The 25255-nt window shown below is 53.1% G+C and overlaps 1 protein-coding gene across 2 annotated transcripts in view; it reads left to right on the top strand.

Annotated features, from left to right (window-relative positions):
- PLXNA1 (plexin A1) overlaps positions 1-25255 on the top strand; it is a 516682-nt gene that overhangs the window by 12561 nt on the left and 478866 nt on the right. For both annotated transcript variants that reach the window (XM_074957636.1, XM_074957635.1), the window contains exon 2: positions 14514-15862. In XM_074957636.1, coding sequence (XP_074813737.1) covers positions 14690-15862 — 1173 coding nt within the window. In that variant the 5' untranslated portion in view covers positions 14514-14689. The remainder of the gene's footprint in view (positions 1-14513; positions 15863-25255) is intronic.

Here is a 25255-nt window from a genome sequence, read left to right as displayed (position 1 = left end):
TTCGCATTTGCTGATTTAAAGCCCCGATAGTAACCCAGGGAGGGAATTAGATGTCTTCATTATGACGGTTTTTAACCTGACAGTGTCCCTTTAAAGTGGACTGAGCCACTTTAGCTGGAGACTGAGCCAGGCGTAATGTGCCAGTGGCCCTTAGTGACTGTGGCAGTGTATCCTTTGGCTGCCTGCGTTTAGCGAGGTAACTGCAACGCAGCTGCTGTGACCGGAATGGGAGAGGCCCAGGAGCCCTGCGCACCTTTCAGTGCGGTGCAGACAAGCTCCTGTGCTTGCAGTCCTCCTGGCGCTGCAGGGGTTAAGGTCAGCATGGCTGTGCACAGAATACTGAGGCAGGCTGCCAGAGCAACATCTGAGCGGCCCCTCCCCCACTTTCCTGTTGCTGCCTGAAGAGTATCTGCAGGCACTGGAAGGGGTTAATATCACACTCAGTGTGAAACTTGGTCTTCCTGCCTCCTTGGGGCAGGAACCTGTGAGGAAGCCCTGAGCAGCCTCAGGCTTTGTGGTATAGGCCTCCCTTCCTCTGTTTCCAGACTTAGGGCTGAGCAGGTTTATCCTGCAAACCGCTCATGTGCACCCTGGAAAAGCCAGAGCGTTGCTGCTCCCTGAGCGTGAAGAGCCCAGCTTGCCTCACAGGTCCCAGGGGAGTTGAGCTGGCAGACGCAGCTTATGGCCTGCAAGCAGGGCAAGTCCCGTCTGAAATCCCCGACTGGGGGGGGGGGGGGGGTGTTAGAGAGGCCTGTGTAACTTTCCTGCTGCTCAAGTTTTGCACTTAGCACTTTGCATCCAAGACGCTCAAGCCACTTCACCTAAATAGGTCGTATCCCTGTTTCCCTGCTGGGGAAGCTCTGAGGTTAACGACTGCAAAAGTGAATCTGCAATCTAGTCCTGTCGCTCAGTCCCCTCCTCTAGCGACTAGGCAGGCTGTCTCCCTACAGCCTTTGTGTAGGTGTTTTCCCCGCTGGGCACTGAACCTCTGAGTGTCCTTCATTTGTTACCAATAGTTCTGCTTTCCAGCCGTGCTGGGCCCCTCCTCTGCTGTGCGTGTGGAGGAGCTGGAGAGATGAAGATTTCTTCTGAGAGACGTTGGGGGAACAGTCTGTGTCACATGGTGTCTAGTGCTGCCCACGTGCTTGTGAGCGGGCATTGAACCTCTGCAGAAGTCCTGCCAAGTGCGGTCCGGAGCACGGGGGGCAGTGGTGGTAGGTGAAGCAGGCCTGCCCTGCAAGCATGGCCCTCTTTGGTGACACAGGCCCCTGGTGTTCAGGCAGCGGGTCAGAGGTGGAGGGGCTGTTGGAGAAGCTGGAATGGGAATAGGTTCAGACTGGGCTTGCTGCATGCGGGGCTTGTTTGAACATCATGTGTTGCTCCCTGCACCGCTGCTGCCAATTCTCACCTGTCCCATTTGCAGAGACCAGCCCACGGTATCCCTAACCGTTTCCTGGGAGAGACTCGTCCTTCTCATCCAGGATGGATCTACAGAGTGCATATAGCTTGGCAAGCATGGCAGGTACCACTTGAGCACACAGGGTATGCCCGGGCTGGACTGCACCATGCCTCGCTGGCACATTGGAATGGTCCCTTGGCTTAAGCAGCATGCGTGTAGATAATAGTCACACCACAGGTCCAGGGGTAGCAGCATAGAAAGGGTTAACCTACAGCGGTGCTCTCTTACATGCACCCTAGGCAAAGCCTTTCTCTTGTAAGTTAATGGACATGTCCAATCCCTTCCACCAGGGCCATCTGTGCAGGGCTGGCAATGTCTGTCGCTCAGCCATGGGTGTGACGCCAACACGGCATGTGCCCCAAGGAGCCTACAGTCTGGGGGACAGAGATGGCCAGGACCGTTTCAATGGAACATCCCACCCTTCTCAGTGGCTGGAGGGATGGGGGCTGATTAGGGCCTGCTTATCTCTACAAGAGATGTGGATAAGCAGAGAGTACGGGGCCTGGCTGGGCTGCCTCTGCCTGGGGTGTTAATCCTTTCTGCCTTAGGCTGAAGTACAGCTGGAGCTAGCTCAACTCCCCTTGTCCTCTCTCTGTACCCTGAGCCGCTGGCATTCAGCATGCTGGGACGTGAGCACCCCCTGCCAGGTGGGGTTGGAGTGTCTTTCTGGAGAGGCTGTGGGCAGGCTTAGGGCTGGTGCTGATTCTCTTTGGGAGCAGCCGTGTCCAGCTCTGCCTGGCTGGAGACCTCAGAGCTCATGCATATAAGGCCCAGTGAATAAAAGTTCCCAGCTGACAAGGGGTGTGTGTGTGTGTGTGTGTGTGCAAACAAAGTCCATGCTGCTGCAGCAGCGTCTGTTTGCAAAGCATGGCTCCTTGGCCCCTCGCCCCCTGGGAGACCTTGGCCTTTCTGTCTCCTTGGCTGACCTTATTGGATCCACTCCCCATTGAGCAGGGGAAGGGCTGCAGGCGAGTTGCTGGCTTTGGTCCTGGTTAGGCTGCTCCTCCTCCTCTGCCCATGCTGTGGGAATGCTGGCCAAGAGGCCTGATGAATAGGGTGGAGAATGCTAAGGGCAAGCAGAGGAGGCTGGATCTGGAGGTGGTGCATGGGGGCGAGGGCTCTGCTTGCCATGTGGCTGGTGGGCGAGGGGTGATTCTCCCTGGGAAGCTCCTAAGGCTGTGAAACGTGTGGGGAGAGGAAGATCAGCTCTGGTGGAAACTGCTCCCTTCCAAACGTGGACTCTGCCCATTGGGAAGCACAAGGCCAGCCTTCCTGAACTGTAGCCCACTGATCTGAGGTGGTGTTTATGGCTGGAAAATACAGCGTGGCTTTACATAGCCACATGTTTAAAGAGTTTGCTATAGAGCCACCCAGCGAGGATGTTGGATTCACTGCTGGTTCATATACTTGTGTGAGGGGGGAGGGGCGTGTTCTGTGCTACGCCCGCTGTTGCTTTCGGATTAAGATCAAGTGAGACTCTCCTCATATCTACTCTGCTCAGTCTGAGGCACTATCTCCTATTCTGCCCCCCCCCCCCCCCAATGGACGCACTAATCTAACAGATCATTTCATTTCTTGCGTCTCTGATTCTGAAGTGGAAAATGCCCTAGATTCAAATCTTGCTGCATGTCCATTTTTGTTCATTTTTAGCCCTGTCTCTTCCAGGCTGGCTTTCCCTGCCAGCCAAGCACTCTTTTGTTAATTACCTGGCTGCTCTAACTTCTCCCAGCTGAGGGGCTGTATTAACTAACCAGGAGCCTGAGAGCGGTGCCTGATCTGCATAAAATTGAGCAGATTGCTGGGGCCTCACCTTTGGTGTGCTGGAGCATCTTGTAGAGACTCCAGCTCCCAGCATGCAATGCCCCACATACCTCTGAGCAGCCTCTGGTCAAGATGAAGCACTGTGTGCCAGGGCCCATAGAGTATGCAGGCTGCACCCCTTAATGAAACAGGAGGGAGACCACAGGATATATGGTGCGTTTGGGCTGTGAGGCAGTGCATTGGTCCCCGGCCCACTCCTAGACCAGTCCAGACCTTTGCAATGCCTCCTTGCCAGCAGGTGGTAAAGGAAAAAGCTGGGTGCTGCTCCCTGTCAATTCTCCCCATTAAGGGGGCTGCTAAGAATGGAAAGAGAGACGCCGTTGGAAGTGTGTGGGGGGGGCACAGATCCCTGGGTGTGCTTGCAGAAAGATGGACAGAGCAGCTGGAGCTTTGCATTTTTATAATTCTCACAGAATTGATCAAGATGCTAACGGCGCTGGGAACATTTGAACAAACGTATTTTGTCGATGGCTAGGTTACTCCTTTCTTGTGTGGACCAAATGCTAATGGCAGGACTGGGCTTGGTTGCTGTGCGTCTCTCTGCCCCAGCCCACCGTGCTGGGGATTGAAAAATACTACGCTTCCATCTCGGAAGGGATCAGGGCCAACTCGGAAGTGGCTTTCTGCAGGCAGTGTAAAGGTTTTTAGTTTTCAAAATATATGGTGGTCGGGTGGCTAGGAACTCGTTCACTCTGGATGAATCGTTGTGCTGCTTTGCATGTGGAATTGCCAAGGAAGGAAAAACACATCGCTGATAAATCCCATGTTTGTTTGGTTTATGCTTGCAATACCACCGTGCACTGATAGTGCCCCTTCAAGGTAGCTCAGTGAGTCAGTGGCACAAGGGGCAATAGACTCCGGGATTGCTGCCGACCAGTCTGCATTCTAATCACTAGACAACTCTCCGCCCTACACCAGGTTGTGTGGGGAGAAGCTAGGCTCTGATCTAGGCTGCACCAGGAGAAAGCAGAGGGGTGGGAGTGATAATTCCTGTGAAGACAGAGGAGATAAGTCAGCATAAATTCAAAGGTAACTGAGATCTGAATGGGTCTGATTCAGAGCTGATTGAGGTCGTTCTCAATAGACTTTGGATCAGACCCAGTGTGTGTGCATGATATGAAATTTGTAACGATTCTACTAGCTGGGGAACATTGGAGAAATCTTTGAGAATATGTTTTTAATTAGTGCAGGGGAAGAGGAAAGAGTTAAGCTTAGTTGAGGTGCAGATAGTTGCATATACAGTACAAGCTTCTATTGGTAGAACTACAAGGCTTTTCTTTAGTTATTGCTGCAAGGCTTTAAGATTCTTCCCATGAAGGCAAACCTAAAAGTATACCAAATGTCTTCTGCACTCTACTGTCTAGTCCACTGCACGTGTGGGGTTTCCTTCCTATAATTTCCCCCTTGTGCCTTTGCTAATCATCAGAGGGATGGGTGTTTTTGACTAAGATGCTGGTTTCTTCTTGGTCCATTTCCCATCACAGACCACAGCAAATGAATCACAGTGTTTAAAGATAAAGACCCATTAAGTCCCATTTCTCCCATTCTTTGGGGAGCTAGTTCAGGATAGTTCCTTATTCATCAATTTTCTGACCCAGCCTTGTTTTCAAAGTGCTGCTCACCCCTGAAATGTGACTCTAAGGCTGTTGTGGGACTCTTTGTTCCTTATCTCGCTGACTCCGGATCAGTTTCCCTCTGTTTGAGTAGAGGGATGGTTTTTCTAAGTGCCAGCTCTGTAAACGTGCTTGGAACTCCAGGAGTCAACCTGGGCTTCTGCTGACTTGTGTATCATCACCACAAACCAGAACACAGATAATGACTGATTCTGTTAATGATGCCCAAGCCAAAATAGAATCCAGCTTGCGCACCTGTAGCTGTACCGGTTCCGCAAGGCTAAAAGCAGCAAAGTGAGCTCTAGTGACACTGAATGCACATGGGATGCAGAGCTGCTGCGTCTTGCTGATCGTAACTGCACTTTAAATGTTCCAAGCCGTGGGGCTTCCATCAGCTCTTAGGGGAGGCTGTTCTGTGTTGGGCTGGATCTTGCCCACTTTTCTATCAGTCTATGCCCTTTTGAGGCACTCTAGTATCCAAGCTCTAGCAGAGGGAGTTTTCCTTGGTATTCAACCTAAATTTCTCCTCAGCCCTTTAATCCTGATTCCATCCTAGCACTCTTGGTTCTATCCCTTTATGCCACCCTAAATTTTTTTTGTGGCTGCATCTCAGAAGTCACAAACACAGGATTATGAAATATCTGCAGGATGCAGTGGGAGGAGTACCGCAGGCTGGAGGAGTGAATGGCCTGTCTCTGTATCTTTATTAGAAAGCAAGTGGGACACAGGCATTTATGGGGCAAGTCAATGGCGTTTTGATGAAAGGGTCTTTTGAAGTAAGTGTGTGTGTGTGTTGGCTGCAGCCAGGCGGGCAGACAGTCCAGCCTAATCTAGTTCATGGAGCAGCTGTGACCAGGGTCTAAAACCATCAGGGCTTCATGGCCACTTTAAAGGTGAAACTGTTAGCAAATTTCCTTTCCAGTGTGGGATAAAAGGGGTTTGACTGAGTCTGGCAGTTGTGGCTGCTGTGTCAGCTTTGCTTCTGATGGCAGGTTTCCTGCTGCGTTTGTATGGTGGAGTGTCTCTCTCTTTGTCAAATAAACACAAACTATTCCCCGGCAGCCCTTCTGTATGTTTCCTACCCTGCCTGGGAACACGTTCCTGTTGCATTGCTGCTGCTTGAGTCATCCTGCAGGGTTGTTCTCTGTCGCAGGAAGTTCTTCCCTGTTTACTTTTCTGTCCAGGCAGAATAATGGAATGTATTTTTAGGCCTATTTGCATTGCTCTCTGAGTTGGCATTAACATGCGGCCTGGGCTTGGGGTGTAGCTTTTTAATGCAGTCCATTTCAGGCCTGGGCTTGGCTCCAAGGCGTCTGCCTGGAGGTTTCCGAAGTCCTGTATCCATGGTGGCCATATTTGCGGAACAGGATTAGCTTCCTGTAGGCAAACAAATTGCTAGGTCTTCAGTGGGAATGGAGTTTCCAGTTGGAACCCAGGGGATAGGTTCCTAGAGGTGTAGGGTAGTGGCTGCCTGGGGCAGTTAACACTAGCCATCATTTGGGTGGAAGGATGGCACTGTTAAGGTGCAGGGCTGGGGTCAGAACTCCTGGGTTCTGCTCCTAACTTTGTCACCGACTTCCTCTGTAGGAGCTTTGAGACACTTTGAGCTCAGCCCTGCAAGGTCCAGGTGATGGAGTGGTTAAAATGCTGGCATCTTTCTGCACTAGCACTCCCACTGGTGGAGCAGCACTGCTGATAGTAATGATAGGACGCTTTTGGTAGGGGAGTTTAGCATAAGGAAGCAGGCTGTGGCTATTTTGGGAAGAGGGCCTGTCGCATGGCATGTACACCCCGTCCTCCTTTGGGGCATGGCGGGGTTGAGATACCACCTTGGTTACAAATCTTCCTGACAGCCTTTAGGCTGCAAGAGGCATGTCCTAGAGGCCGGAGTCAGTATGGCAGCCCTTGGGGTCAGGGCAGTGCTGCCCAACGGCCAGAGTCAGTATGGCAGCCCTTGGGGTCAGGGCAGTGCTGCCCAACGGCCAGAGTCAGTATGGCAGCCCTTGGGGTCAGGGCAGTGTGGCCTAGCGGCCAGAATCAATGTAACAGCCCTCAGGTACAGGCTAGTGTGGCCTAATGGCCGGTACCCAGGGGGCTGCCACCAGGGGGATGGCAGCCTGAGTGGGGGGGGGGGTCCGGGCCCACCGGACTCCACCGGTCCTCGACCCAGGGCCCTGACAGTGGCAGAGTCGCCTGCCACTGGATCAGTGGGGAATCCCACTGGAACAAGCTGACCTCACTTGGGTGGGAGATACCACTCGCTCACACCCCTGGGTCACTTCCCACCGTGCTTCCAGAAGCTGCAGTTCATGGGGCATCAGGGTCTCCGGGCTCCTCAGCGTAGATGATTCCCTGGGGCTCCATTGGCAACGGGGCTCCAGTCTGACTCTCAGGATCGCCAGCTCCCGCAGGCAAGGGCTGTGACGGCTCTTCAGCTGGAGCCTCCACCAAAGATCCTTCTTCTCTGTTGGTCAGCCTAGAATGAACTGGGCTGCTCCATTTTATACTGAGGCAGCAGTGGGAGCGTGCCCAGCACAGTCTGAGGGGCAGGACTTCTGCCACCCATAGTGTGGGGTTAACCCTCTCTTGTCTGGTGTGTGATATGCACACCCCGTCACAGGGCCTATGGCAACAATCAAGCCATTGCCTTTCTCAAAATGGGCTTTAGCCACCAGAGAGAAATCTAGTGTGAAGGAGACCCCTCTCCCTTCTATGATCCCCCAAACTGTCCTAGCACATGTATAAGTGGTAGAAACAAAATTGGATTGGCCAGCTGTCTCTGTGCTTGAATACAGAGCCTTCTGCTTCATTCAATCGCTGCTCAGTCTGATCCTCTATTTAATTTGATCCAAACCTTAGGAACCCAAATCATTTTGTATTTTTTAAAAAATTTGCTCTGTTTCTTTCAGTCGCTGTTGATTGCTTTAGGCAGGTATTATTGGATAATGCAATCACCAGCCATAGGAAACTGCCCTTTAGTAACAGAGCCAAAGTTGTGAATGAGAGAGAAACTACTGGCCAAAGGAGGATCCATGTTGATAAAGTGGAGTTACCACCAAAAAGCTTTGTGGATCTGTTTTAAAACAAACAAACAAAAAAACCTTTACAGATCTGCCCTGCCTCCTGCTCAGCTCATATATGATCTGCCCTGCTCCTCTCTCCTTTGTCCACTCCCTTTTCTGTATGTCCAGCTATCCCCTTTGACTGACTCAAGAGGCCTTTCAGGGTCTTCCAGTACCGATCTCCACACCAGCATGACTTCTTCCAGCTCTGGTGCCTAATCCCTAAAATATGTGACTAACCAGAAGTACACCAAAGAAAACAACTTAGTGTTCTGCTCCTTCTAAAGAATCTCCTAGAGCAGTGTTTTGTGTAGGAATTATAGGAAATCCTGGTCTCCCCCTTCCCAGTGCATGTTGTGGTCTCTATCCTGATTCCCTCTTCTCCTCATAGTCTGTTGTCATTGTTTGGTCAGTCTAATTTACATTGTAATCTCCTTGTGACAGAGACCTAGGTATTTACATATCTGTCCTTGCACAGCTATGACCATGTAAATAATACAATAATTTGGGTAGTGTTCATGTGGATTGCTGTCCCCTCTGGATGGAATCAGAACTGCTCAGTTGTCCACAGAACCTTTATTGCTAACACGTTTGCCCATCTCCTGTACCTCAAGTGGAAGGGTCCTGGACTTTTGGGAGGAAGATCTTCCTTTTCTCCCTGGTGTTGCCAAGTGGGAAGCTCTGAGCAGCAATAATGTGAAGTATGGCAACCCGTGTGACATTCTGGGTGGCCACGGATTTGTTACAGTGGTACTAACAGAACGTGTGTTATTCAGACTTCGTAATTGAATTGTGAGCTCTCCTGTGTGCTCTGTGAACTGCGCCTTGCTGCTCGCAGGGATGAGATCAGCCACTTAGTTCAGTCACAGTGATAGAGGAACAGTCTTGATTGAAATAAGAGGAAGGCAGGTACTGCGTGGGATTTGCTCCTCTTTGTAAAGCTCCGTTAGAGTAGTGGGGTCCTGTGTGTCTGCCAGCTAGGGTATGGGGAATTAAGGGACCGTTTCCTCAGGGGAAAAGAAGAGTGAAGACTCAGACTCTCGTTCCTCTGCATGAGGCAGGAATAACTTGCTGAAAACACCTGGTGGTGTCTTCAGAGCCAGGCCGAGCAGCCGTCTGGTTTGGGAAGGTGATCTGGGCTAGCACTGTGTGTGTGGTGGGGGGAATTGGCATTATGGAAGGAATATGTATCATGCTTCCCCCTTACTGAAGAGCCTACTGATAGGCCTTGCCACCTGGAGGGAGCGACTGGTAGAGGAAGGATGGCCTTATGGATAAGGCACTGGACTGGGAGTCAGGAGACCAGGTTTCTATACGTCCCATGGCCACTGATTCACTTCCCCTCTCTGGGCCTCAGTTTCTCCATCAGGAATTTGATGATCAGTGCTTAATTTGTAATGAAAGCCATGCCAGGGCTCAAGCAATTTTTTTACTTTCATAACTGACATGGCAAGTCCAGAGATGCTGGGGCTATGAACTACCAGGCCTAGAGGTGCTGGGGCTGAGCCCTGGCACCAATTAAGGACTGGTGATGATGATATTCCCTGGCCTCTCGGTAGGGGGGAGGGGGAGACATTAATTATTATTAGTAAAGGGCTCATATACTCTGAGATAAAACAATGCAAGACATACATAGGGGTTTGTCTACATTGGCACTTTGTCGGCAAAACTTTTGTTGTTCAGGGGTGCTTTCCCCCCCCCCCCCAACGACAAAAGTTTTACTGACTAAAAGTACCAGTGTGAACAGTGCTTTGTCCGCAGGAGAGCTCTCTCCTGAGCGCCTTTTACCGGCATGGCTGTAGCTGCATCACTGTGTCACTAAAAGCCTCCTTGTGTAGCCTAGTTCTCACCTTGCTACATGACCCCGCCCTCAGTGTATGGGTGTGGAGGTGTCAGTGGAGAGGCACTGCCCCAGAATTGTCTGGGCTGTCTGTTGCTGAGAGGAGTGCCTGTTTCTAGGGGGTCGGAAGCCTTCCTTTGAAGGCACCCATTCCAGGAGGAAACTGCAGCAGTTCCCCATGCCCCTGGTCTCCTGGCTTTGGGAACTAATAGTCAGGCTTGTCCATGTGGCCTGGAGGCCACAGTTTAGGCCCCAGCAGGGTCAATGTAGCCTTTTACCCTTAAATGGTGTCCTGTGCAGGTCAATGTGCAGATCTTTCAGACAAGTCCTTAAAAATCAGCATGCTGTCTCTGCTTCGGGGGTACTCAGGGTTGCCTGGCATTTCTTGGTGAGGCCGGCTGTACGCTTAAAACGTAGGCTGACCCAGCTACGGCGCTCTGGGAGTAAAAAATGCACCCTCCTGAGTGCTGTAGCTGTAGACAGTGGAGATGCAGCTAGGTAGATGGACGAATGCTTCTGCTGACCTAGTTACTGTGGCTTGGGGAGGTGGAGTTCCTCCCGTGACAGAAAAGCCCCTTCCACCGCTGTAGTCTGTCTCTACGCTATGGGGTTGCAGTGCTGCTATAGCACCTGTCGTGCAGATGTGGCCTGCAAGTTGGTGTTTTAGCTATGGGAGCTTGGGCCAGAGTTTCTCTATCCTTGTTGCCTGGCTACTGTGCTCCACCCCAGAAGTGGGTACATTTCAGAGGTGGGGGAAGTGATTTGTGAATATACCATTTTGCTAAGTGCTTTGCGTTCCTTTATGGTGATCAGATTGTTATAATTAGTACTATTGCCAGGGCTGGTGGCTCTTGGAATCCGTTAACTCAGCACCCAAGAAGCTTTGCAGTTAAACACGTGCATTGATCTCTCCCTGCTGCTTCTACGAAGCCATGTTAGTCTGCACAATGTGTATATACAGCTGCACAAACACCCCTCTAGGCTAGTACCTTACAGAGCCCTGGGGATGGAGGGAGGAGGGGCTAGGACCTCAAATGCTGCCTGGGAAACAAACAGCAAGGGCAACTTGAACCTGGCACCCGCTCAGCTGGAGAGAGCTCCGTGGGCTGCTTAGAATTGCACTTACCAGCCGGAGCAGGAGCCAAGGCCTTGCTTGAATTACCTGGTGCGCCAGAAAGGAGCTGGCAGGGCTGCTGCTGTGACCGTGCTGCTAAGGGCGATCTGTCAAGGGTCCTAGTGTGGTTCCATCGATGCTGTGTTACTCTATGTGATCCTGGTGGTGCTTTTGCTCTGGGGGGAGGGGGAAGGTGGGGGGAGTGTGACTCCATTCTGCTGGCGAGAAGAGAGGCTGAACAGGCCTCTGCAGAGACAGAACGTGTGGGCAGTTCCTGCTCTGAAACCTCCCCACCCCCTCACCTGGAGGTCTGCCAGCCCTGCTCTCTGCCTTGCAAATGCTGACTACTTGTCAAGGGATGCTGATGTAGGTCTCGGGGTGGGGCTAACACTGGCACGAGGGAAGTCAAGGTCGTGGTGACCCCCTCGCTGTGCAGAACTTCCCTCAAAACTGGTGGGAAATCAAGGGCGCTGGTGCTTTCAGGCACCTGGTCCTGACCATACAGTGGAGGGGGCTGTTGTGGAAGCGTATGGCCCAGCAGCCGGCCTGAAGAAAGGGAGGGAGCTGGTTCTGGAGCTCCACATCAGAGCCTGTCGGGGAGCAGAGCATGGAGGATTGGCTTGGCTGGGGACCTGGAGCTGAAGTCCCGGTGTGTTTGGTTTCTCCTCAGTGACACTGGTCGTGTGCCCTGTCCAAAGGGGCAGTGCAATGCAGCCCCTCTCTGAGTGCACAGAGAGGTGGGTTGGAGGAGGTCCGAGGGCTGCGTGGAGGGCAAGGAGAGAGGCTGTCGATATCATTAGGCTGGTTGGAGTGGGCTTCTCCTGCGGGTGGTAGTTGGAGCTCCCCGGGAAGGGGCACTGTCGCATGTTAGCTGTGCAGGTTGAATCAGGGACTCTCTAGTCCTTTTGTACAGTGACCCTGTTCCCGGGGGGCCCAGAATCCTTTGCTCTGGTTCCCTTGGCACTTCAAAGGAGGCATCATGGGAATCTGCCGAGTGGTGTGAGATCCAGGCTGGTGTCTCAAGGAGATCTGCTAGCAAGTGGCTGAGAAAACCTGACTCCCCAGAAGATGGGAGCCAGGGAGTGGGAGGTGGCAGGATCACGCCCCTGGATGACTGGTGGGAGCTGGGAGGGAAGGTGTGCCCCCAACTGAGAGTGAAATGCCTCCAGGGGCAAGGGGAGTCTTTGCTGCTGCTGGTTTTTTGCCTCTGTCCTGGTAATTGCTGGGTTCACCATGCCAGGTTGGACTGCTGTCCCATTAGATTCTGTCTCCCCACCTCCTCTGTTGGCTGCGACTTGATGGTCCAGAGCAAGATGAATCCCTGTTCTTGCTGGATGTGTGGTCAGTGGTGTTGTGGTGGAACATAGCACAGTCTGACAATCCTCCTTCCTGGGGCAATGTTTCCTGCCTATACCACTCCCTGTCCCCATGGGCTGATGGCAGGGTTATCTCTGTGCAGAGTGAGCCAGAGATCTCAGATGGGGGATGTCTCTTCTTGTCCTGTTGTAGCCTTTCAAACTTATTATCTGGGGGTGTTTGGAGGAACAGAAGATTTAACACCAGGCTGGGCAGCTGGACGTCCCTGGGATATTGGATGGTTGGGGCAAACAAATCTCAGGGGCTGATCGTACTTTGTACCTACAGCTCCTTTCATCGAAGGATCTACTTTGAGTGTTAATCCTCCCTGTGCAGTCGGTCAGTATTCTGTTACCCCAGTTCTATAGATGACTGAGAAACTGGAACACAGAGGGGGGAAGTGCTTCCCCAAAGCCCATGTAGCAAGTCAGTGGTGAAGGCCCCCAGAGCCCTTACTCCCAGTCCCCCTGCTCTAACTCCAGCCAGGGTCTTCTCCTCTCAGTACATTTGGCACCATTTATTTCTCCCTTCATTTGTGAAAGTCTTTCTCTCTCTGTCTTTATAAAAGTAACATCTCTTTAATGACCAGCCATTCAGCACATTAAAGTCCAATTTGGTAACTGGTGAAATGCAATGAAAGCTTTGTAGGCTGCCTTGTGCTGCATGCACAGGCGGTGGGAGAAGGGCCCAGAGGCGCTCGCATTGTGGCGTTTTCCAGCCTCTCTGTTCAGGAGGGGACTGCTTTTGCAGCGTGGTGGGTGTGAAATGCACAGCTCCCCCGGCGTGGGGCTGGGTGTGAGGCCACTGGTGGGTTGTTTTTCTGTATGGGAAAGGGACTGCTGGATTGCCATCTTGGGCAATGGAAATCCTCTGTATACCTCCAGCAAGGTCAGGTCTCCCTTGGGAATTGCCCCTGCCAGCAAGCCTTCATCTTGCCCTCTGGGTGTAGGCCCATGGCCCATTTAGTCCTTGGCTTTTCTGCTAAGATTACTAGGAAGGGGGCCGTTTTGGTGTTGGTTAGGAGGGTGGGTTTTGTGAAGTACACCTGTCTCCTAGGGCTCAGACTCACCAGCTTGTTTCACGGGGGACTTCTTCATGGTAGCAGCTTTGTCAGCATTGACTAGTCTGGATTCGACCTGGGGGCTTCGAGGGGACTCTACTGGCTGGTGCCTGTCCCCCAGCCGTGCAGCTAGTTTAGATGAGAAGTGTGCAGCTGGCTGTTCAGAGGAACCATGTGTGGTTTCCCCAGGGCTCCTGAGCGGTGAACAAACTGCCACAAGGACTAGATTTTAAAACCCACAGTGAACTGGGGCGGAGCTGCCAGGGGCTGAGGTGCATGTAGCTTCATATCACGGTGGGAGGTGCTAGGCCCCAATGAGTGCTTCTGTGCACTGTGACTGGCTGTGCATGCGGCCGGCATGAAGGGCATGTGTTGGCTATGCCCTGTGGAGGCACTTGTGTGTGTTAGCCATTCAAGAGTGAACTGTGAGCGTGCTGCCTGCCATGTGTGTCTTGGATGCTGCACGTTCACTCTGGCAGCTGAAATGATGGGAGCATTTACACTCTGTCCCCTCTGCTGCGGGCTTGCCTGTGGCTTCAGGTCCTGTTAGAGAGCCAGGCTGATTCTCTGGGCTAGTGATGCTGAGGCTGAGTGCTCATCCGCTCTGGGAAGTGAGTGCTTGACAGCATCCCAGAGCAACCTTCCCATGGCTGCTAGGGAGTGTCAGAGCATTGACAGGCTCCGTAGGGAGCTGTGTTCTGCCCCAGCGTGGTGGGAGAGATGGTGGTTGTGATGTGGGCCAGCGAGTGTCAGGGTGGGGAAGCAAAGCGGCCATGAATGCCTGGAGGCTCGCTGGGGTAGTTTTAGGCAGCGTTGTGCTAATCAGCTCTTGGCATGTCTCCCTTCAGATGGGAAGCTATGGTCGCTGTGCCCCTCTTCCCTGTGCTGATGTGGAATGTGGGCGACTGTGGCTTTCTGTGATGCTGCCCTCCCCCCGGCCCCCAATTGCGTGTGGTTGTTGGATGAGGGGAGTAACGTTCTGGAGGAGATGGATGGGAGGGGCACTGCATCTCCTGTGCATGGCACTTGAAGCCCGCTAAGCCCCTAGAGGGCTGTGAGAACCAAAGCCCCAGAAATGGAGAGTGGCTGGCAGGGGGGAAGGGAGTGGGCAGTGAGCCCCAAAGGCTTAATGTTATAACGTGAGCTGCAGGAGGGCTTGCCTAACACTGTTCTTGTCTTTCCCTCTAGGGCTGACCAGGCTGCCAGTGTCCATGATGCCCTGAATGTGGAGCCTAGCAGAAGCAGAGGAGACCTTGGCCCTGTAATACCCCCTCCCCTTGCCCCATCCCTCTATTTTGGGTTGGCTTCTATTTATTTTGTGGCTGGCTTTGTGCACGGCCCTGGTCGGATGTGACACTGCTGCAATGTGGCTCCTTCGGCTCAAGCACCACTTGTCCGTTAACATCTGGACCCTGCTGCTTTTGGGGAGCGCCTGGCTACCACTGGCAGAGGGCACCCCCAAGTCCCCCTTTAGGACTTTCTCTGTCACAGACTGGAGCTTGACACACCTGGTGGTCCACAACAAAACTGGGGAGGTCTATGTGGGCGCTGTCAACCGGATCTACAAGCTCTCCAACAACCTGACGTTGTTGCGTGCCCATGTGACAGGGCCGGTGGATGATAACGAGAAGTGCTATCCACCCCCCAGCGTCCAGTCCTGCCCCCATGGGCTGGTCACCACCAACAATGTCAACAAGCTGCTGCTGGTGGACTACTCAGGGAACCGGCTGATCGCCTGTGGCAGCGCCTCCCAGGGCATCTGCCAGTTCCTACGCTTGGACGACCTCTTCAAGCTGGGGGAACCCCACCACCGCAAGGAGCATTACCTCTCCAGCGTCAACGAGTCAGGCACCATGTCGGGTGTCATCATTGAGGTGCTTAACGGACAAAACAAGCTATTCATCGGGACGCCGATTGATGGGAAGTCCGAGTACTTCCCCACCCTCTCCAGTCGCAAGTTGATGACTAACGAGGAGAACGCGGAGATGTTTGGCTTTGTCTACCAAGACGAGTTTGTCTCCTCCCAGCTCAAGATCCCCTCAGACACGCTCTCCAAGTTCCCCACGTTTGACATTTACTACATCTATAGCTTCAGCAGTGAGCAGTTCGTCTACTACCTGACTTTGCAGTTGGACACCCAGCTCACCTCGCCTGACTCCACAGGGGAGCAGTTCTTCACCTCCAAAATCGTCCGCCTCTGTGTGGATGACCCCAAGTTCTACTCCTACGTGGAGTTCCCCATCGGCTGCGTGCGGGACGGCGTCGAGTACCGTCTGATACAGGATGCGTACCTCAGCAAGCCCGGCAAGGTGCTTGCGAAGCAGCTGGGCATCTCGGAGCAGGAAGACATCCTCTTCACTGTTTTCTCCCAGGGCCAGAAGAACAGGGTCAAGCCACCCAAGGAATCCGTCCTCTGCCTCTTCACTCTGAAAAAGATCAAAGACAAAATCAAGGAGCGCATCCAGTCTTGCTACCGAGGAGAGGGAAAGCTGTCACTACCCTGGCTATTGAACAAGGAATTGGGTTGCATCAACTCGGTAAGTGCCTGCTTAGCTTTAGTGAAGTGGGCTGCTTTCTGGCCCTGTGGATCCACTCCCCTCACGGTCACCTGGCTGGGCTGCTGCCTGCTCAGATGGGCTTCTTGTCTGTTGTGAGAGAGCTATTGCCCGTGGGGCGGGGGTGGGAGCGCAGGCTGACACAGGGTATCTAGTGGTATCCCATGCTGAGTATGGAGAATAAGGTCATGGATCTGGTGTGGGATGGTCACTGGGTTTTGGTTTAAACGGGTATTCACCAGTGATGGCTGGCCTGAAAAAAATGGCCCCATACCGATTTAGAATCCCAACACATTTGTGGATCCAACCCTGTGAAGTAAGTGCTGCTCCCAATGGTGATACAGTGGGCGTCAGCTCTGTCCCAATTCTACCTAGTGTAATGCTGGGCTGAGGGCTGGGAGGGCAAAAGCAGCACCAGAAAGTGCCCAAAGCACCTAGAAGCTCTTTGATGTTAGTGGTTTGGTACACACCAGATCCTTAGGTAGGAGGGTGCATGGGGACCTCTTTTTTTCTCCTTGTCCATGCTGGCTCTGGCAGTCCAGGCCTCTTGCTGGGATGATTGCATCACTGTGAGCTCTGGTACAACATTTAGAGCCTGGGGCCTCTGCTAGCAATGCTGAACCATCCCCAATTTTGTGGAATGTGTAACACACACCCCAGGGCCCAAGCAGCGGGATGGTGGGAGGTGGAACCCTGCAGTGCAATTCCTGGCTGCGTACAGTACATGGAATAGCTAACTCCACTGCAGCATGTGATGAGGGGCTGGGAAGGCAGGGATGGAGCTGGGTAGGTACAAACAATAACTATATTCCCCTCTTTGCCTTTCAGAGTATTGCCAGAGTTGATGCCCCCGCCCCACATTCTTCCCCCCCTCCCCGGGGAGTTAATCTCCCTGCAGATCAGACTAATAACATGCTTCAGAGAGCTAACCCTGGTGACGGTGGATTAAAGGGAGCGCAGCCTGCCCTCTCCAGGCGCAGGTGGCTCCTTTCCCACTGGTCGATGCCAGCGCTCAGAGTGGAAATGGCTGTGGCTCAGCATGACAGCCCCTTGCAAATGGCATCTGTGGCTTTTGGGATGGTCAGAGAGAACCTCCAAAGCAGCTGTATGCGACTGAGAATGCAGGGGTGCATCGGGGTGTTGAAGGCAGAGTAAGAGGGTGGCTGGCAGCCTCATGGACCGCATGGCTTCATTCAGTGTTCAGCGGCTCTTTGCTGCCTGCTCCCTGGCCCTTGTTCATTCTAAGTGCACCTGTTGCATTCCCCATAGCATGAGTTGGTAGGAAGGGAGTGTGAGAGTGTCTGACCCCTTAATTGCTGCCCTCAGGCCCCCTTTAGAACAGCTGGTCACTCTGGTCAGCACCTTCAGAACCGACCCAGGGTGCCTGGATTCAAACACGCTCTGCTCCTGCTGGAAACCGATCATTCCTGCGAGCTGCTGGCTGTGTGCAAGGAGCTGGGTCAAACAGCCAGACCCTGGGCCCTTGTGGCAGGGCAGCCCTGCCTTTGGCAGAATCTAGAGAAATGATCTACCTCTGACATATGACGCCCTCTCCTCTCTGTGATATTCCAAATACCTGGAGCATGCATGGCCCATTCAGCCTCTGTCAAGCTGCTCTGTTCTCATCCTCCCCCACCATGGTATAGGACTATCCCTGAAGGAAACCTTTCCCTGCTGGCTGCTTCTTACCTGGTCAGACCTGTTCTCCTGGCTGTTGGAGGCCTGGAAAATCTTCCTGCTCTGTCTCTTTTTAGCTCTTGGCAGCTCATTCATTCCTGAGCGTGCTCGTAGGATCTGTGAAGAGTGGGAGCAAGTCAGCTCCTGTCTGGATCCCGCAGTGACAATTCCCTAGTTCTTGCCTGGACAGTTCCCGGAAGGATCTGCCAAGATCCCACTTGGAATTTGTTGAGGGGGGGGGTGGGTAAAACTTCTTTCAGAGTCGTTCAGAGCTTCTTTCAGAGGGAAGCTTGGCTCCTCCAATTGGGCATGCTGGCCTGCCTCTGTCCTCAGGTCAGCATGCAGTGAGTCAGCACAAAGAGGGAAGGTCCATGTGCAACAAAAACACGTAGCAGTCTCATTCCCCTGAAAACCGGGCTGCCAGGCCGTGGGAGATGCTCGGAGCATTGGAAGTGGGTGGCTCCACCACTTTCATTCAGGGCACATGGCTGGGGAATGGCGGGGCGTGGGCAGCAGCATGTCCTAGGTGTGAGTGAGGCACTGAGAATGCGTCTGATGTTGAAGGCAGTTAGTAGCAAACCATTGCCCCAGGGACGTGGGAGCATGCCAGGGCTGTAATCCCTGGGCTGCTGTTTCCCAATCTAGGGAAAGTCTCTTGCCTGTCCCAAGGGAAGCATTTCCCACAGGCCATTGCTAACGTATGGCTGCCGGTTTATTGCCCTGTTTTGCTACATGAAGTCTGTGGCGAGGGGGTGCTGAGCCTGCTTGGTTTATGAACTATTGCCGGCTTCTTTTCCAGATGATATTATAAAATATGAATGGTCACAGGGAGGCTATTTCAGCTACTCGGGATGATGGGAGTGTAATATATCCAGGCATCTCTAAACTGGCATGGCCTGGGCAGCCTCTCACGGCCTGGGCAGCCTCTCACAGCCTGGGCTAAAGGATGTAGGCCAAATCCTCAACAGGGGTAAATCAGCTGAGCTCCATTGAAATCAGTTTAGCTGCACCAGTTTACCCCAGCTGAGGATCTGGCCCAGCCCTAAACTGGTGCATAACTTCATTGGGCTATATACCTGCTTGCCCCAAGGCTGAATTTAGTCCCCTGTCAGTGCTAGCATGGTGCAATAGTTTAAGGCTATAGCCTCTCTTTTGAGGCCTGGGCTTCCAGACTTTGCTAGATCACCATGAAATGACTGTTCTCAAGCTAGTCCAAGATGGGTATTTGGTCAAATAACACAAACGGGCATGGTTGGCTTTCCCTGATCAAGGGAACGCAGCTCCAGAATAAGGAGGGACACCTGCAGGTTAGGACAGTGGGGCATTGGCAGAGAGGTGGTGGGACCCAGCCTGGAATATCTGAGGGGGGGCTGCCAGCCAGTACTGAGGTGGGTTGACAGAGCTGGGCTTGTGGATAGCAGGGGGGCTGCAAAGCTGTGTGAAGGGAGTTTGCCCTGGCCAGCAGAGCCTGTGCCCTGAGTTCTCCTAGAGCAGCCCCTGTGTACCCCTCGTGCTGGAGCCTCTATGGGATTTGTCTTTTCAAAGCCATTGTGCTGTGCTCAGAAAGCCAGTAGACTAGGGTGTGGCGGTGCCCTTCTCCCAAGGAGCTCCACTGTGAGCTACTTATTGCTGGCATGTCAGGGGATTAAGGAGTTCAGAAGGAGCCTCTAAATAGTCCCTCAACCCCCTAAGTCCCACTCTGTGGAGCGTGGCCATCTGAGCTCCTTGCATTCCCCCTTCAAGGGGGAGCCAGCCATAGGACAGCGTCCCTACTGAACGTCCATTCTGGTTGGCCCTTGCGGCACTGGGGAGTACAGCAGGAGCAATGCCTGAGTGAGGGTCTCCCCTTCGCTTAGTGGCCAGAAGGAGTAACACAGGGGAAGGCTTTTTTTCCCATTTCTCAGGTGCCCTCTTGCAGGTCAGTCACCCCAGGGCCGTGGGGCTGTCCTGTGGGAGCACGTGCCTTAACCGCAGCCACCTGGAGTGCATAGGCATCCTTGTGAAGTTGTCCCAGGCAGCCCCTCCTTTGTCCTCTCCCGAGCTGGGAGGGAGACAGCTAACAGCTGCCTGACAAAGTAAAGGGTTTGCTGTCAAGAGCACTGGGCTCACAAATCTGATTTTGGCTTCAAACTAATTCAATTCTGGTGGAAAATGATGAAATTGTTACACTGCTGCCTGCTGGGTCACACGACTGCTGACTCCGGGAATGGAGCTGCCTGCCTCCTTCTCTTGTGCTGTCTCTCGCTCCCCCGTTCCCTCTCTCTTCGCTGCCCTTGGCCTGCACAGCTGTCTTGGGGACCCAGCTGTGGCTCGGAGCAGCTCTTCTGTTCCCTTTGGGCTTTTCCTAAGCAAGGTGCTGAATGAGAGAGAAGTGTAAGGAAGAGAATGTCACCTTGTCCCTGAGCTGGTGGGGTGTGTGTGTGGAGGGTGGTTGTGCCTGTCAGCCAAAGGGGTTGATGATGCTGTATTTAGGTCTCCTGCTGGATTGGCACAGGGTGGCCAGTTGGATATATGAAATGAGCTGTGCAGAGGGATGTTCTGAACATCAAGGACTTCAGCCTGGGTAGGGGGGCTGTGTGCAGAGCTAGATCTTCAGCATTATTCTGAATCCAGACGGGCTATATCCCTGGAACTCCCTGGTCTCTGCTGGGCAGTGTTAGTGGGCTCTGGGGTGCTTAGTGGCCCCCTAGGGAGCCTAAGCAAAGTATACCGTGCGGACGAGCATTCAAACTGCAGCTGCCCTTGGTCTCCTCGTTTGTAGCTGCAGCAGAACAAGCAAGGGGCAAATGGGACATGGATGCCAAGCTCCCCTCTCTCCGCTGCTAGAGGGCCCTGTCCTGCGCCAGTGTAGGGGGGCGGCAGGGCAGCATGAGTGTTTGTGGCTGTTCCCACTCTGCAGATTACTAATTCCTGTGCTGAGAAACATCTCTCTGAAACATTAAGAAGATGGTCATTAGTGGATCCCTTGTGTCTCTTTCTCCCAACCTCTCCCCTTTCACTCCTTTTCTTGCCTTGGCACAGGGCTAACAAAGCGAGAGGGAAGGAACAAAGAATAAACAAGCCACAACTCACCGTTTGCTCACAAAAGTAACAAGCACACAAGAAAACCAGTCTGGCTGGAAATGGAGCCACAGAATCAGTTCTGGGCAGCTGTTCTTTCCCAGCTTCTCTGGCTCCTTAGCATCCTTGCCAGGATCCAGCTTGGCTTTGGCTGGCTGGCTCAGGGCAAATTCCTGGTCCTTGGGGAATTGAGATCTGGCTGCAAGGCTGCACCTATGTGTGGCCTTTGAACCCTGGCTGGGAGCAGGATTAATTTTCCCCACTTTTAGGAGAACACAACAAAGATTGGAAGCAGCCACTCCCCTGGCTGGGGCTCTGATTACACCACATTTCCTAGGCTGAGCAGAGATGGGCTAAGTCAGGGCTTGAATGGGAGAGCTCTAGGGAGAACTCAGGGTGCTTTGGGAAGTGGTGGCTAGTAACTCACTGAGTGGTGCTTGTCTTTGTGAGCCAGCCCTGAGCCGCTGTCCTAGCCTTGTGCAGGAGAGTGCTGCGTTGCTGAAGGTGCCCGAGATGTGGCAGCAAGGTCTTGATTTTTGGGCTGTTTAATGGCACTTTATGGAAGAGCAGGGATGTGAACGTTGCTGTCCTGCCCAAAGTCCGGCTTAGGTAAGAACTGCATTCTTAAATCCCACTGCAGGTTCAATTAGGTGTGATATTCTTCACTTCCTGTCCTAAATGGTTATGCTGCTGTGTGCTGTTAAACAGTTCTCTCGTTCCACCCCCGCTAGTGGCTGCATTTCTGCAGTAGTTGAATGATCCCTGTGCATACAGCTCATAAATGAGTTTGGAGAATGTGTTGGAAGCTTCCAGGATGAAACACCTATCCATTATCATAGTCCGTACTGGAGGACAAACAGGGGGCATCAGTTCAGCTAAACACCCCCCTTCATGGGAAGTGTGGAAAGAGTATAAGTTACCAGGTACTGGAAACCTAGATGGTTTCTGGGTGCTCTCTGCTTTCCTGAGGCTCCAACAGATGAAACATGCCTTGTAATGTGTGACAGCTGCTACCTTGGCTGACACGGAGAGAACCCCAGGCCGCTAGAGCTACAAGCTTAAGTCGCTATAGCTAGAGCCAGGCTCTGCAGCTGCTGTCTATGACAGACTCCCATCTTCTGTGATCTGGCACAGAAGGGGTCACACAACACACGCTGACCAGTGGCTTACAGAGACATTCCCTCCACTCTGTCCCAGGCAGCTCTCGCAGTCCCACCATCTTTTCATTAGCATTGGCAGGCAGGGTTTGATTCTGTTTATTCTCAGGAAAGTGCAGCGCTCTGATGATGTCCAGATATTGGTGAAATCCCAGGTGGGCGACTTGTCTGAGCTGGCAATAGGCTAGGGGTTCAGTTAGAGGCCCTCTCCAGCCCTGGGGAGGATATATCCCAGTGCGGGGGAGAGTGTAACCAGTTCTTGTGCCCGTTTAGCAGTGAGGGAATTGGCTAATTGTCCCCCCGGCTACAGGAATTGGTTCTCCCAGTGTTATTACACTGCACGGTCATTGGCTTGAACTCCTGCAGGAAATCAGTCGGGGGAGTGTATGTGTGTGCGCTCACCATGGCAGGGGGAAATCTGGCTGCTCTGGCACTGGGATTATGATGTGAGCTCATGAGGGTTTCAGGTAAAGCATGGAGGTGTGGCTGCTGCATTCCAGTGCCAGCACTGCCTGTGCCAGAGAGCCCGTGAGGATTGTCCCGCTGCTCGGTACTAGGCCGACGTCTTGGGCCTGGAGAAATTCCCTCCCGTGGTTTGCTTTTACAGGCCAAGCAGAGGAAGGGGTTGCTAGATCTCAAACTGAGCCCTCAGCACCTCACTCTCTGCTAGTTATACCCAAACCACATCCTCCAGAGTGTGCAAAACCAATAGGTGCGAATCTTCTCATGCACCACTGAAATGCTGCCTTCTCTGGGGCGGGCCGTGGGAGCCGATTAAGGGCTGCACAGCAACACTCCACACTGGTCAGGAAGCAAAGGATAGTGTCTCCAACTGGTGCTATAGGCGTTGCTTTCTAAGGAGGCTGAATGTAGTTGCCCGGGTTGGAACCTGGGACTCTGAGGTTAATGTCTGATGGGTGTGTAAAGAGCCACTCCTGGTCAGGATTTCTGGTTTAAAGTCTTATCTGGAAGGCAGAAGAGCCCGGCTCTATGGCTGTGGCAGGCAGGGGGGATTTCTCTGCATGGGAAGGCCCTGTCAATCAAGATTAATCTCCTGACAGTGGAGGGGGAGGGTGGGGGAAGGGCTGTCTCATGATGAACCTCACCCCCTTCCTTCGAGCCCCTCCAGCAGCTTTGTAAGGATTCTATTCATCGCGCTCCCACTGAGCCCCATTCAGGAGAGGCCAATGACATCTCGTACAGCAGGGTTCAGGGGACAAGGGTGAAAGGAACTGTAGGGGGATGTGGCTTTTGGATAAGCTGCCATGTTTCTTCCCCCAGCTGAGTTCCCAGGGCACATGGCCACGGCCTCCCCAGTGCAGCAGCATCCTTGTGTTTTGCTTGCAGCTGCTGTGGCAGCAGCATGAACTTTTGACTATCTAATCCCCAAGTGCTGTTGGCCAGGGCGGAGCCCACGCTGGAGCCAGGCGGAGAGGCCGCCAGACTTGGCTGAGCGCTGGGAAGATGTTAGTGGTTCCTCCCCAGCGCTGTAGAGCCGAACAAACTTGGCTGGGGAAACTAATTCCATCCTGTATGTTTCTTTCGTTCCCCTGCTGGGACCAGGAATTCATCTTCTGAAAGAGGCAGACCTGGAGCGGCAGACTGCATTGAGCAGGCTGCGAGGGTCTCAGTATAGCCATCTAAGGCCCCCCTATTGCTGCCCTCCTCCCATGGCCTCTGTAGGACCTGGGGAGGGCCAGCACCTGCGACAGGGATGGGGTGGTTCAGTTCAGACTCTGCGGGCTGAGTTTGAAAACAGTCCAATAATGGCAGCGATTGCCTGCATGACTCTGCTAAACCGGCTCTAGTGAGAGCTCAGTTAGAGTGCCTGTTAACCCCTTCAGTGCTGGATGAGAAAGCACGGGCTCCCTTAGACCCGCACGTCTGGACGTTCTACTTCACCGCTCTGCAGGGAAAACGGCTGTGGGTATATTCGGTTCTGGTTATCTAGACCCTTCTACCATCCACTTGTTGGTGGAATTTGATGGCCTCACTGACCAAGGTACCTTCACAACACCTCCCCAAGATGTCTCCACTTCCCAGAGAGGGAAAAGCCCCAAGTCAGCAGAGCATTGAGCCCCGGGTCTGAGTGTGTTGCTGAATCAGGGCCTCAGTGGAGTGTTCAGGTTCACACAGGAAGCTTGCAGCAGACCTAGGAATTGAACTCGGATCTCCTTCTTTTCAGCCCAGTACTTCAATAACCAGAACATCCTTCCAGGGGCTGCCAAAGAAGGGGTTAATGTTGCTGCCTGACCGAAAGTCTTTTTCTCTGCACAGAGCAGGTGGGGCATGGCGAGCTGCCCGGTGGGCTTTCTCCACCTGTTGCTTTCTCTGCTGAAGTGCCTCATGCCTGAGGCGGAGGGACCCTGTCTAGGGCAGGAGTTCAGATTCCATGGCCTGTTTGAGTCCTGGCCTCTCTCCAGAACCTGCCTATGAGGGGCAGTTGTTGCTGGTTCTGACGAGGGTGTGTTGTGATGTAGATGTTTGTGCTACTGATGCTGGGCTGAGATAAATAAAATCATATTTCACAGGGGTCAAATAGCAGAGATCAGGTGCTTGCAACTTCCATTCATTACTGAACCCAGGGCTAAACTCAAACAGGGGACTTAGATGTGAAAGAACTGGAGTCCCGCTGTCCTGAGCTACCCAGTCCCCACTGCCCCAAGAAAAATTTCCTCCAGCTTCTCTCTGATTCTTCTGGGGGGATTAGGTTGCCCGTGGATTTTGTGCATGGGATGTGAGTTTCAGAGAGATCCTGTCTGGTTTCAGTCCCAGCTCCCCTTTGCCTAATACTCACATCAGTGTATGCCCTGTGAGGTTGAGGTGAGAGGGATACGTGGTTCTAGACTGAGTACCAACAAACTTCTCTCCTCTGTCACACTACCCCGAGCTGAATCCTGGCTTCCAGAGGCAATGGGCTGATGCCCTCACACTGTGTAACAATGCCTCGCCTCACACTAGTTCTCCACTATTGGCTTTTAGCTTCAGTTTCGCTATCACGACCCCGGGGGCTTAAAGGTCCCCCAGCAGACGTCGGGAAACCAGGCAATCAATGGCAGCCAAGGGAGAACGTTTATAAGTGTTAACTGGCAAATTACTGGCCAATTAATAACACTAAATGGCATGAATCTTGCCTCTCCTGTCTGCTCCCTCATTGCTCTGGTAAGTGGGCCTGAAGGGAGGCAATGATTCGGAGCGTCAGGGAGACGGCTACTTCCTGCCTTGGCTCAGCATCTCCTTTGTGTGTGTCTGAGGCCAGGTCTCTGTATCCCGTGCTCTCCTTACTGCAGGGTGGCTTCCTGGGAGAATCAGAGTGCCACTGAAATTTGCCAGCCCCCCTCCCCCCCCCCCTTGTACTGCCTGGGTCTTTTTGGAGGGTGGGGGTTGTGTTGCTGGAAAGTATGGGATTATCATGCTCCTGGAGATTGGATCCTCTGAATAGTGCCAGTCCCTCAGAAGTGATGCCTCTCTGGTTATGGTG

The sequence above is a fragment of the Natator depressus genome, chromosome 7 (assembly GCF_965152275.1).
Source record: "Natator depressus isolate rNatDep1 chromosome 7, rNatDep2.hap1, whole genome shotgun sequence".
Taxonomy (NCBI): domain Eukaryota; kingdom Metazoa; phylum Chordata; order Testudines; family Cheloniidae; genus Natator; species Natator depressus.
Note: the sequence above shows the minus strand (reverse complement) of the source record. Positions and strands in the feature narration are given on the sequence as shown.